The 12136-nt window shown below is 45.7% G+C and overlaps 1 protein-coding gene across 1 annotated transcript; it reads right to left on the bottom strand.

Moving 5' to 3' along the window:
• Window positions 1-482: 482 nt before the first annotated feature.
• Window positions 483-10665, bottom strand: C1QTNF8 (C1q and TNF related 8). Its single transcript, XM_061349047.1, has 3 exons — window positions 10105-10665; window positions 2567-2807; window positions 483-1848 (listed from the first exon to the last, which is right to left on the bottom strand). Exons 2-3 carry the CDS (start codon window positions 2790-2792, stop codon window positions 1301-1303), a joined length of 774 nt encoding a protein of 257 aa, XP_061205031.1. The 5' UTR covers window positions 2793-2807; window positions 10105-10665; the 3' UTR covers window positions 483-1300.
• Between the last annotated feature and the right edge of the window lie 1471 nt (window positions 10666-12136).

Raw genomic sequence — 12136 nt, forward strand, 5'->3', positions numbered from 1 at the left:
GTGATGGCTCTTTACTGCCCTGCAAGGAGAGGGATTGGTGCCAGTCTAGTTTCTTGAGTCCTTTAGCATTAAAGTAACTGCAATTGCCATGTGAGTCTGTCATATGGGACTGGATGTTCAGTCAAGTGCTTTTAGCCCTCTCCTATGACAAAGCCTTAGGAGACAAGATAAACAAAACCAGGGTACTCAAAGCAAGATGTTTATTTCGGCTACTTTTCCAAACAGCTGTGGGTGGGTGAGGTACAGCAGTGAAGCAGTTTGCCTTAGCAGGAACTTGTCATGTATTCTTCATACAAATGGCCTGGGATGCAAGCAAGAGGCTGGGAAAGGAGGAACTGGAGGACATGCTGTTTCTTGCTGCTGCATGTACCTTTTGACTGTTATGTCGGTACTTTTTTGGGAGGAAGGAGATGAAATGGCCTAAAATATCACTGCTGCAGGAAGGCACCTTTTTTTTTTCTTTCCAGTTCTCTCCGTTTCCAGAAATGAGGCTGTTGTAAGGTGGGAATTTTCAGACATGAGCATGGCCTCGAATTCTGGCTTGGCAATGAGCACTCTGAAACTGGATCCTAAGGCAGGGCCCAGAATTTTCCTTAAAATGGGAAATACCCGCTTTCCCAGCCATGTTGTGTGTTCTTGTGTATTGGTAGCAGTACAGAAGTCTAGCAAACAGTATCCCTTAGGAAAAGCTTTGCTGGATTGCTATGCTGTTATTTATCCAGTTCTAGCATTATGCTCTCAGAATATTACATGAAAAGGAGCAAAAATGTAATTTGGGATAAATGCACTGGCAAGATAGTGTTTTTAACACCAGTGAGTTCTTGCCTACCTGAGTGGAGCAGACCTGGTGTAGGTGCTTATCAGCAATACTGCGCACTGCAAAGATACTTGAGTATTGTTGTGTGAGTAGCAACATCCCTTAACTAGCACCCAAATAACTGGTGTCTGAGTGGGATCCTTAGATATAATTAAAATGTCTTCTCTAAAGCAGAGCAAAGAAGTTGAAGTGTTGCTACTAATTTAGCAAACTCTTTAGGGATGTTACTGGGGACCTGTATAGGGCTGCAGAACGGGAACATGTGTCTTCCCCAGGGTATGTAAGGCACTGTCAGTACTTAAGTAACTTGCATCACCTTGAAACAGTTGCGTCCACCCATAAAGGTGTCCCTGGCATGGACAGACAACCCTACCAGCAGGGCAGGGTGTCTGTGGTCATTCCAAGTGGAACTAGACATGGGTTTCTAAGAGGGAAGATACTAATGTATCTGCCAAAGCTTTGGGCCTAAAGCTTAATGAATGGCTACTCTACAGCTGGCTTGATTAAATGGCCATTGAAGATAATGTAAACATCTGACTCCTCACTATAGATGGCATTTTCTCTCTCCCGCTTGAACATCCTCACCCAGACCTCATCTCCTTCCTGCAGGTCCAGCATCAGGCTCTGGCTCTGCATGATGCTCCGGTCGCTGGGTTGGGCATAGAGGATGGCCACCTCTTTCTCATTCTTCATCAAGTGCAGGTAGGTCTCCTTGAAGTTCCAGGTGTGGACATTGAGGCTGAAGTAGTAGATTCCTGCCACGTAGCAGAAGAACTTCCCCGAGAACATGTTGAAGTGCTTGTAGAGGTTCACAAACTCGGTGTCAAAAACAACGTGCTGGAAGTAGTCTGAGCTGTGAAGGGGTTTTCTCCGACCCACTGAGAATGCAGCATAGAGCTGCTTGCAGGAATGGCCTTGTGGGCCAGGCTGGCCTTTCTGTCCTTTCCTTCCATTAAAGCCACGTAGCCCTCTTTCTCCTTCCTTCCCAACTGCTCCAGGGTATCCTTTTTCTCCCATTTCTCCCTTCTCACCTGCAAACATGAGGGAAAAATCTAGTCAAATACAAGCATGTGTAGTCCAAGCTGCAAATGCACACATCCTGCTGGAGGCAAACAGCAAAGCAGCTTCTAAAACACTGTTTATCCAGCACAGGTATCTGGAAACATTGGTCAGACACCAGCACCTTCCTGATTCTCGGAAGGATAAAAGTGCCAGGGGAAGGCTTGGCTCCACTGAGCTTGTGTCAATGTTCAATAGTGGAACTTCATGCCCTGACCAGATGGGTTACATGAATCCAGTGTTCATGAGCCCAGCCATTTAGAGCATTAAGTTATTGATTTTTGAGCTTGGAATTGGGCCTGGTCAAGGTGGTTGGCTTTGTCTGATCTGTGTGTTCCCACTCACAAGATTCCTGGCACATCTCCTGTTTTGTATACATGACTTTTGTTTGTCTGCCTTAGTGAGACACAAAATGCAGAGGAAAGTGAGTGAGCATCTTTCCTGGTTTCCAACTCTACTGCTTAGTAATTCCATGATGACCTTTGTAAATGTGTTTTGGTGAGCTGAGCTTCAGTGATTCTGGGTTTTTTCTGTGGATTAGAACCTTCTGCCAACTCTTCCATTTGCACACATTTACAGCCTGGGTAAATAAAGTGGATGAGATTTTTGGTGTAGGGAGGAGCACAGCATACAAAATGAGGGTGAGCAAGTAAGATACAGGATGTTACCGCACTAGTCAGCTCTACCCACCTTTGAGGATGGTGATGTCTATAGTGGGCTGGACTTTGGGTACAGAATAGGCACGGTCACCGCTCATCCTTGTGTATCGTGAGGAGATGATGGAGGTAGGCTGCTCTGAAGGCCCACAGCATCTCACACATGACAGGCGCCGTGGTTCCCCTCTTGGAAGACCCTTTTCCAGCGTAGCACCGACATTCACAGTGGACACCAAGAACAGGAGAAGCACAGGGCTCATCTTCAGCAGAGCCAGCTGGACCAGGCAAAGGAATAGACATTATTAACACAGTGATTTGAATCAGAGCTTCTGATGGGCCATCTGTTAATGCTATCGCAAGGTGCAATTCTTCTGTTTAATTATTAGCTTATCCTATAGTGGCACCAGGAGACTCCAGGTAGGAAGGGGGCCCCCACTGTGTAGTGTTTACAAGCAATGGAGAAGGTAATCCCTGCCTCTCATTACCTGCAGTTGAAATATCTGACAAAGGACACCGGGTAAACAAAAGGGGAAAACCAAACCACAACCTGCTGATATCAGAAACTAAGGCTGAGATGCTTGGAGCTGTCATAGCAAGCTCTGCTGAATGCATGCTCACTGCCTGGCTGCTGTTGGGCCAGCCCTTGTAAAAGGTTCTGTTGGTTATTACATCACCATCCTGAAAAACTCAACCACATGCAGAAAATGGGTCTTTATTTCAATATTGAGCCTAAACACGTTTGTTTTGTTTAGTTTGGGGGTTCTTTGAGGGAAAACCTGAAGGGAAATGAAACTAAAAGGAATCAAAAGCAGGTCTCTCTAGCCTTTCACAGCCTCTTGCTGATAATCTCTTTCCAAGGTGACTTCACCAAGCAGTCTGTGGCTTTGGTCATACCCATGTGGTCTTCCCATCAAATTTGTTTATGTTTTCTCTTTTTATTAGCCAATGTGAAGAATGGAAACCCAAATAGCTGGAACACCAGCTGAAACTCGGATTTGCTTTGCAAAGACACTGGGTTTTGAGGTAATTTCACCTGAGCTCCAAAGGCCCTGAATACTGGGTGAAATGAACAGAAAGGAAATGTTTCAGGTTGTGCAAAGGAGGCGAGTTTTCTCTAGCTCTCCATCAGCCTCCTTCCTAGGGAGGGATTGGAGCAGAAGATTGGCAACTGCCCCACCTCATACCATGTGTAATTAGTGTTGTCCTACTGATTTCACTGGTGTTTCATAGAAGACCCATTTTGGACCAGTGCTTTTTTGGGTCTTATCCAAAGTCTAATTAGTCAGGTGGACTCCCGTTGACCTCAGGCTGGGAACAGCTTTTACAGCTCCTCTTCTACCCACACTAATTCCTGGAATAGGTGAGGATGGCAGTAGCTAGATGTGACTTTGGAAATAGCCCAGTGAACACATGGGTCCCATCTGCAGAGGGTGGCAGGGCATCCTGTACCTTGGAGCGCTGCATAGGCTTTGCTGGGTGCAAAATGGACCCGTTGAGTAAATAGGAAAAGTAAGTGTCAGTATAGGCAAGGCACTTGGACTGTAGCAGCATTCTTAGGAGACGTTTTCTTCTAGTTCTTACCTGCCCTATAAGATCTGTTATTCACACATTTTATTACTTGGTGTAATCCAGCTCCCTGGAAACCTGATGAATACTCATTAGCAGCAACATAACTACTTCCCTCCTGACAGCAGTGAAAGTTCTTTCATCAAATCTGTCATAACTTGAAATGATCTTTCTTATTCATAATGGTACTGTGCAAGTCTGAGGAGGAATCAGTGTTCCTTTTATATCAGTGGTTAGGGCCTGAATTTCATTTTTAAGTCCTTTTTAATTTTCATTCCCTTCTTAAGCCACCTTTGTGCTACCAAACAGGAATGGAAATGCAATGTAAGTCTAAATGGAGAGCAGGTCATAAATAACCAGCCTGTATGTGACCAGAACAGAAAGTTTCCACTGCAACGAGCTTTTGGGATGTGCATAATGCTTCTGGGGTCTCCTCTGCAGTGATTGAAGTTTGTGCATATACATAATGGTCTAAAGAAAACCTGAAGTTCACTCCGAGCTCCAGGCAATCAGGGACAATATATCCTCTTTGGGACTAAAAGCTATTTAATCCTCAGGAGAGTGGGTAGTCAATAACCTGGGGATGAAGTACAGGGCAATTGATTACATTATCAGAACATTAAAACTGGAGGATGTAATTGCTCATAATACCTTCATGATGGAGAAAGAGCATTCATTAAGAGGGGTATTCATAATGGGCAGAAGGGAAAAGGATTCATAAATATGAAGAAATTACATTTTTATAGGCCATTATTCTCCCTTTGATGAATGACTTCCCTATTTTTAGAAGAGACTTAATGGGAAGGGGGAGGAAGTCTGGGTGAAAAATCAGTGTCAGATTGTGCGTGTTTCGCACTACAGTAATGCAAGTGCCCATTGAAGAAATTGTGGCTACTTACATGATTCATGAAGAGCAATTACTCAAGTTATTGGCTAGGAATTGCATTTGGGGGAGGGGGAAGGCCAGTGATGCAGCAATCCAATCAATTCACACCCACACCACTTTTTCCTTCAAAAGCTAGCAAAGTTAGTTCACTGATGTGGCAGAAATGTGGATTTGGTTGCAATATCTGTGGTTGGGTAACATCTTAACGGTATGCGTGAATAAGCAAGAGTTTCAGATGTGCAGTCTGCTCATAACAGGCAAAGGACAAGAAAAGGAGTAAAATAAGAGGTGGAGAGAAAGGAGTCCAAAAGGACTGCAAGAAAGGAATGATGTATTCAGCAGTATGTGATTATGTTTGAAAGACATCCAGCACAAAGCAGGACATCAGGTGAAGGAGAACCTCAAACCAGAGAAATCAAATGTGTCAGAGGAAAGGAAGCAAACCTGGTAAGGATTTCCTTGTAACAAAATCTTGTCAATGTGGGGAAAATAATGATTTGAGCCAAATTTCAGAGGAGAAGCAAATATAACTCTCATGGTGGTGAAGTGAAATCTGATACTTTAAAACAAAAGATACAGAAAGGATGAAGCTCAGAATTTAACATCTGTAAGGTAAAGCAAGAGGTGGTTTTTAGCCATTTGGTTGGTTTTTTTCCCCTTGAAAATAATTATTGTGGTCTTCTCGTCAAATGTAGCAATGATGAATTTGACTTCAGCTGCATAGGTTTGTCTTTGGGAGACAGCAAATGAGCTGGGCTTTGCTGTGCTATAGCCGTGACTCGCCAGGCACAGTCTGGGATGCTGCTTCTGCACATTGTTCAGATCCCCACACCACAGGGACATCCATCCTTCTTCCCACCACAATCCAGCATGCTGGTGCCTGAAATGATGCATTAGTACTGCAGTGAATGCCCAAGGGTACAAAACTGAATACATTCCTCTTGGTCATCCTTCATGACACCTCTGTAGAACTGGACAGGAGCATCCTGAAACCAACTGGAGATATAAATCATTGTCCTCCATAGAAGGGACCTGCAAATCACAACCTGCTTCAATTCAGGAATCTTGGTTTTCCTATTGGATAGGAAAACCTGGAGCTGATGACAGCCATGCAGACATCCCAATGGCTGGGGGGAAAACTGGTCTCCTGTCTTTGAGAACTTTGCAGACAGTGAATGTTTCACTTGAGGACAAGAAGAGGATCTCCATCATTCCTCTCTCAAACCAGCTTTTTCAGTTCAGCTTCTTTGGCTCTGCTGTAGCTTGGGTTCATTTTGAAGCAGCTGATTGACAATGGATGAGCTTGAAATGCTTCCAAAGCTTGGGGTGATATGTAGAAGCATGCGAAGCGTTTTGATGCTTCTGATGCTTCTTGCAGAATGCTTGTGAAGCAAAATGAGCACACCCACTGGTTGCAATCAGTAATGTCAAGATACGTTACTCTTCCCATAGTTTCTGCAAGTGGAACCAAGATGGTACCCAGCAACCAAGCGTGGATTTAATCTGATGCTAAGGAAATCTTGCATGTGCTAAATGGGCAAATTGGTCTTTTGGGCAATATTTTGGCAAACAAGAGGATTTATGAATGATGAAATGAGATGTGTAACCCTGATGAAAAGGCAGCTAATTTCAGTGTGTCTAGGTGATGAGGCTGGCTGGTGGTTGTGTTCATTATAACATTGGAATACATGTTGTTGTTGGAGAGGTGTTTAAACATAATGAAAGGCTGCTTTGACTGAAACCATCATTTAGCTAAAGCTTAAAAGCATCTGTTTGCTCTTTCTGTCCCCTTTTTTCTCTGTTCAAAAGGAGTTTGTTCAGGTATTTGTGTGGCCCAAAACAAGAAGGAAAGGCAAATGAAAATAGCAGTCTCCTTGCATTAAAGTCAAGCACTTCTGTTTTTCAGACTCCTTTGAAAGGGGCATCTGTCTTTGAGTGTTGGCTGCTGTCTCAAAGTGCTGGTGAGGATGCAGCACCAAAGCCAGGGACACTGTTGTCTACCATGCTCAATCCAAGACACAACAGATGATTAAACACCATGTATGTGCTCTGCGCTGACCTTGAAGTACCCTGACTTCAATATGATCCATCAAACTTTTTATCTGCACAGTTTTCCCTGCTATGAATAACTTGCATCAAAAGTGCTGGTCTTCCAGGGACATTTGACATTCCTGATGCCTGCCAGCTAAAAAAGCCAAGCTCCTCCCACGCAGGGCTTTAGAGATGCCACAACCCTTTGCTGGAGAAGAGCAGAAACCATTAGTTCCAGTTCAGAAGTTAAATGATGTGATTCTTTCTTCTTGTGTGTAACTTATTACAATATATATTCTTGACACTATTACAGCTGGAAAGAGCACCTTGATTGATTTTATTTGCCTCATGATTGAGTTCAATCTTATAGCTGAAGGTAGACAGCTTATGTATGAGGTGCATTTGCTCACGCAAAGCTTTTTAATCATTCTGTGTACCTGCAGGATTTTAACACTTTGCTATAAAGTAATTTATCTTGGCAGTAGAAGTGATAAGAAATCCTCATAATATCTGAAACCAGAAACTTGCTCTGCACACGAGGGAAAATAAAGCAAAGCAAGAAGGCAAAGCTGGTCTGGAAGCTGGACCTAAAGGTTTCTGTATGGTGAGCAATGTGGAGTTTACAACCTGACCCTTCATCTTGGTCAACCCTTGTCTGGTCCATTCCACTGCAAGCAGTCCCTGTGGGATGTATAGGTCACATCCAAGGTATAGACCTACCATAATCTATCCTGCCTGTGTTTTCACTGGCTGCAGTGGAACTCTGTCCTCACCTTGTGAGGATGTTCAATAAATAAACCCCATTAATAACTGTGCTGAGCTCTCATGCTGCGATATTGAGACTTCATGAGGCAGAAATTGCTCTTGGATCCCTGAGCTGCACTTTAAATTTCTGCTAGTGCTTTCCTTCTTGTTATTCCTAGGGCTTCACTGAGCAAAGCAGTCTATGACTACCCTTGCTTTAAATGCACAGTGCACAAGGCAACACCAGCCACTGCCCATTCTAATCAGTGATAAATCTGGGCCTGAAAACCCAGGAGGGCAGTTAAGACTAAAACCTTTTTTGCACCTCAGGGATGGAAAACACATGGATGTGTCAGCCACCTCGGCTTTCATCCAGTGATGGAGAGTGTTCTGGCTTTTACCTTTTTGTCTTCTTTCCAGCCTCATCCTCCTGACTGCTCCAGAGCTCCTTGATCACCAGCAGCAGGAAATGAAGCATCGTTAGCGTTGGGTTTGTCTGGACACAAACTTCCTCTTGGAAGTGACTTGTTTGGGATTTCTCTTAATTTCTTCCCCAGGAGGATCTAAAGTTTCTTTGAGCCATTTATTGTAGAAAGCCCAAAACACTGAAGGAGCCTGTGCATTTTCCAAGGTAAAGCTGTGGCAGCTCAGGGGTTCCTTTGCCCGGAGGGCAGCTCCTCTCTGACACTATTCCATAGGGATGCTTCACTCGAGCTGAGCATCAGGAGCCTGTCTGCAGCCATGAAGTGACTTCAGGGCTTGCAGACAAGAATATTTGGATGTCAAAAAGCAATGTGGTTTAAAAATTTCCACTGTCTGTAGTGGTTTGCAGATGACCAGTGTTAACGCCCTCTTGTCCATGATGTTTATACAAGGCACTGAAGTGATGAAGAGGAGGGATGGAGAGTGCTGCCAGAGCCAGCCCTGGGTTGGTTTGAGCCTTGCCAGATCTGAGCAGGGCAGGAATGGAGGCAAAGCCAGGATCTAGCCATGGAGAGGTCCAGAGTGTGTTTGCTGCATCCATATTTATAATAGCTTGGGTGCACTCTTGGTCAGTGAGTTTGTAGCTAATTATGTGGTTTGTTTTTTGTTTTCTGGTGCTTTTTTAGTATGTGCCTATTTCCAGTGTGGGTGAATTGCTCTAAATTCCTCTGTCCCCATGAGCAGCAGTGGCTCATGTGGTTACCGTATGCTGTCTCCAGCTGAGATTTCACTGATCACGTATGGGAAGAGATAAGCATTCCAAGCAAACATCCCTTCCTATTACCAGCACATACGTAGACCTGGGGGTTGCATGGATTTAACACAGTCCCCTGCAGACCCTGTGAGAGGAGAGGCTGTCTGTTTGGAAACAGGCACAGGCACTGGGTACCTGCATCTTTGCATGGTACCGCCTTTCCTGGTCTGCAACAGGGGTTGTTATCATGCTTAGAGCAAGGATGCTTGCTGGTTCCAAAGCAAACAACTCTTCTCTCTCCTTCTTATCCCTGCCTGCAATTCCAATGCCAGGAATATGCCTGCAATGTCCTGGAAATGGCCCTGCTCAGGGCTGGGCGGCTCCTTGAAAGCAATTCCATCTCTGTGGCAAGCCCAGTGCTGTGATTCAGCCCAGCGCTGCTGAGGCATAAAGCAAGTTACAGTAAGTCATTCCCAGGGCAGCTTCTCTGATAGAGCAGCTCACTCTGATGAAGTGGACGGCTCCCAACCCTCCTCACCCTTCCCAGAGGAAAAGCAGCTTTCCTCTGCAGCTTGCTGCTGTTGACTCAGTCACTCCGGGAACTTGGATTTCTGTGTGCTGAAATGAGGCAGCAGAGGTGCTCCTGCAGCGGGTCCTGTCCCAGCTGGGTGGATGGGAGCACCAGGACATGGGTGCTGGCAGCATCAGGATCATCCCATCCTGGCATCACTGCAAACCCCTCAAGCAGCACATTGCAAAGGACAATGATGAGGCTGGAAAAAGAGAATGCCCTCAAAGTCTCCCTGTCTGTGGAAGATGCCAGGAGCTGGCACTTTCCTGCCCTGGGCTCCTGCAGCAGAACAGGCACCATCCCCATCCCACTGCTCTGCCACAGCTACAAGCAAAATTGGACTGGGAGAAAGCACTCCAGAACGATGCTATGGGTGGTTAATGGAACAAGGAATGTCAGTAGGAACAAATTAAAGCCAGCTCAGCAATAACCTGGCCTTGCACTTTGCCTGCTGCAGGGAAGCAGAAAAAGCAAGACAAAGCAGAGCACCTCTTTCTGTGACTCACCCAAGCAACCTGCTTCTGCAGGTGGGAACACTTTATCCCCTATAGCAATAGTATTTTCTCCCTCCACCTTATTCAGACCCATTTAACCTACCTTGTGACTCAGAACCCCCGTCTCTTACTTTCCTTGCTGTTGCTTAGCAGGATGCATAATATGAAAGCTGCTGTTCATTCAGGTTCTTGACTTCCCAGTAGCGGCTGCAGCTTCCTAGCTGGAGTCCAAATGAAACACTGAAAGTCAGTCCTGCTCCTTACTGAAGCCCAGCAGCTGGGTTGTTTGTCAGAGCAGGGTTTTTTCTCTTGTTCCTTTGCTTGCATCAACTCGTGCTGGGCTCCTGTGCTTTTGTCCTGCTATAGTTTCCTCAGGACTCCCAGCCAGTCCGTCACGTTGCACGGTGCCTCTCACAAGGATGGAAACGAAGACCAAAAAAATCTGTGAATAAAGAAATATGTATCGAGAAAAGCACAGCCTCAAAACCACATCCAGTGTTCCAGCCAAGAGGGGAAGTGCTGGGATCACATGGAAATAATTCTGCTTTGGGTGATTTCAGCATCTTTTCAGGCAGGAGAAAAGAGAAACAAAAATATCAACCCCACAGTAAACTCTCTGGCTTTTGTGCATGAGGTGTAAAGGGGGCAAAAGCCTCTTGAAGGGGCACAGTGATGGAAGCTGCCCCTGCAGTGGTGCAGGGGGAAGGTGGAAGTCAGGATGGCACAAGGCCCTGGCTCGGGGCACAGTAGCACTGCACCAGTGATGGACGATTTCAGTGGCCATGCTTCCTTAGCTGACATTGTACATTTGCTTATTTCCAGCCCTTGGCAAAATCACGTTGGTGGCTTTATCTAAAACCAGGTTTGGGTTTTTTTCCTGTTGTTTTTAGTGGGGTTTTTATTCATTTATTTTCTGTTTTGCAAAGCCTCACATTAATTGTAAAAGAGGAGTTTAAAAGAGATGTGTACTCCATGCAGCATGAGCTCCAGCATCATCCCCGCGCTAAGAATGAAAGCAGAAAGCATTGCTTTGATTGTCCTAAGAACATCAGGAGGGGAAAGGTGAGATTTGTCCTCTTGCAGTGCCCTTCCTCGATTCAGGTCACAGCTTAGTGCTTTAAATACTCCTCCCCTGCAGTCCTTGTGTGCTGCCCTGCCCTGACCCTCGCAGCTCCACACCACACCAGTCCATGGGGACACAGTGGTGCTGGCTGGGTCAGGTTTTTGGAAGCAGTCTCTGCCTTACGTAGGGAGTGATGAGATGTGAGAGCTCCTTCAAACCCTCCCTGACCCAGCCAGGCAGGGGATATCTCAGCCAAGCTCTTCCCTATCTCTGTCCCAGCTCCTAAATGCTCCACTCTGCTTTACCCACTGCCCGGGAGTCATCTGTCCTCCATAGCTCAGAGCAAGGAGATTGCTGTCTTGGGGGGGAAAGGGGTATTGTGCACATAAAATCAGAATCAAAACAACTTTTAAAGCTGTAGGTGACCTGGGTTAGTTAAGGGAGAATTCAAATGCCTTGTGGATGACTTATGTTGGGAATGGTTTTATATTGGTGGTGTTAAACAAAACTAGCAGGTGATTAAACAGACTGCAGTGTTAATAGTGTTGTATTTAAATTCAACAGTCTGCATCCAGAGAGGTGTGAGGGAATAGGGCCTGTTGAGGAGCAAGGGAAGGTTTACATGATGCTGGGAGGCTCTGCTAACAAGGACTAGCAAGGCAAAGCAAGGAGGTTTGCTGCTGTCCTGGCACGAACCCGAGCAGCATCCAACTCTCCATGAGTCATCCTCTGGCACTGGGCTTCTTTAGACCAGGCTTCCCAGAGCACCCCCATCCCTATCCATGTCCCCATCCCCTCTGGCCATAGCAGTGGTCCCCAGCCCTGTGTGGATGGGCAGGAGCAGACTGCATCAAGACAGAAGCTGCCTGGAAAAGGGCACATGAAGCCCCATGCAGTGGGGGGGGGGAATGCAGCTGCAGCCTTCCCCAAGCTGCCAGGAAAAGTAAAACCTTACTCACCCTCTTTTTGGAGAGACCTCAAACAGACTCTAAGAAAAGAAATTGCTTTGCCTAACAAATGCCAACCAAAAGCCTTTCCTGTCATCTTCTCTGTTCTGGATTAAACACCAAAT

This window comes from Neopsephotus bourkii, unplaced genomic scaffold (assembly GCF_033783945.1).
Source record: "Neopsephotus bourkii isolate Nb327-2 ecotype Australia unplaced genomic scaffold, CSIRO-AGI_Nbou_v1 NB_384, whole genome shotgun sequence".
In the NCBI taxonomy this organism is placed as follows: Eukaryota; Metazoa; Chordata; class Aves; order Psittaciformes; family Psittacidae; genus Neopsephotus; species Neopsephotus bourkii.

What these genes read in the sequence shown, in the direction of transcription:
- C1QTNF8 (XM_061349047.1), bottom strand. Translation starts at nt 2,792, where the DNA reads ATGAGCCCTGTGCTTCTCCTGTTCTTGGTGTCCACTGTGAATGTCGGT. An exon ending in AGACATCACCATCCTCAAAG is followed by an intron (nt 1,849 to 2,566) that starts GTGGGTAGAGCT and finishes TCATGTTTGCAG; the next exon opens with GTGAGAAGGGAGAAATGGGA.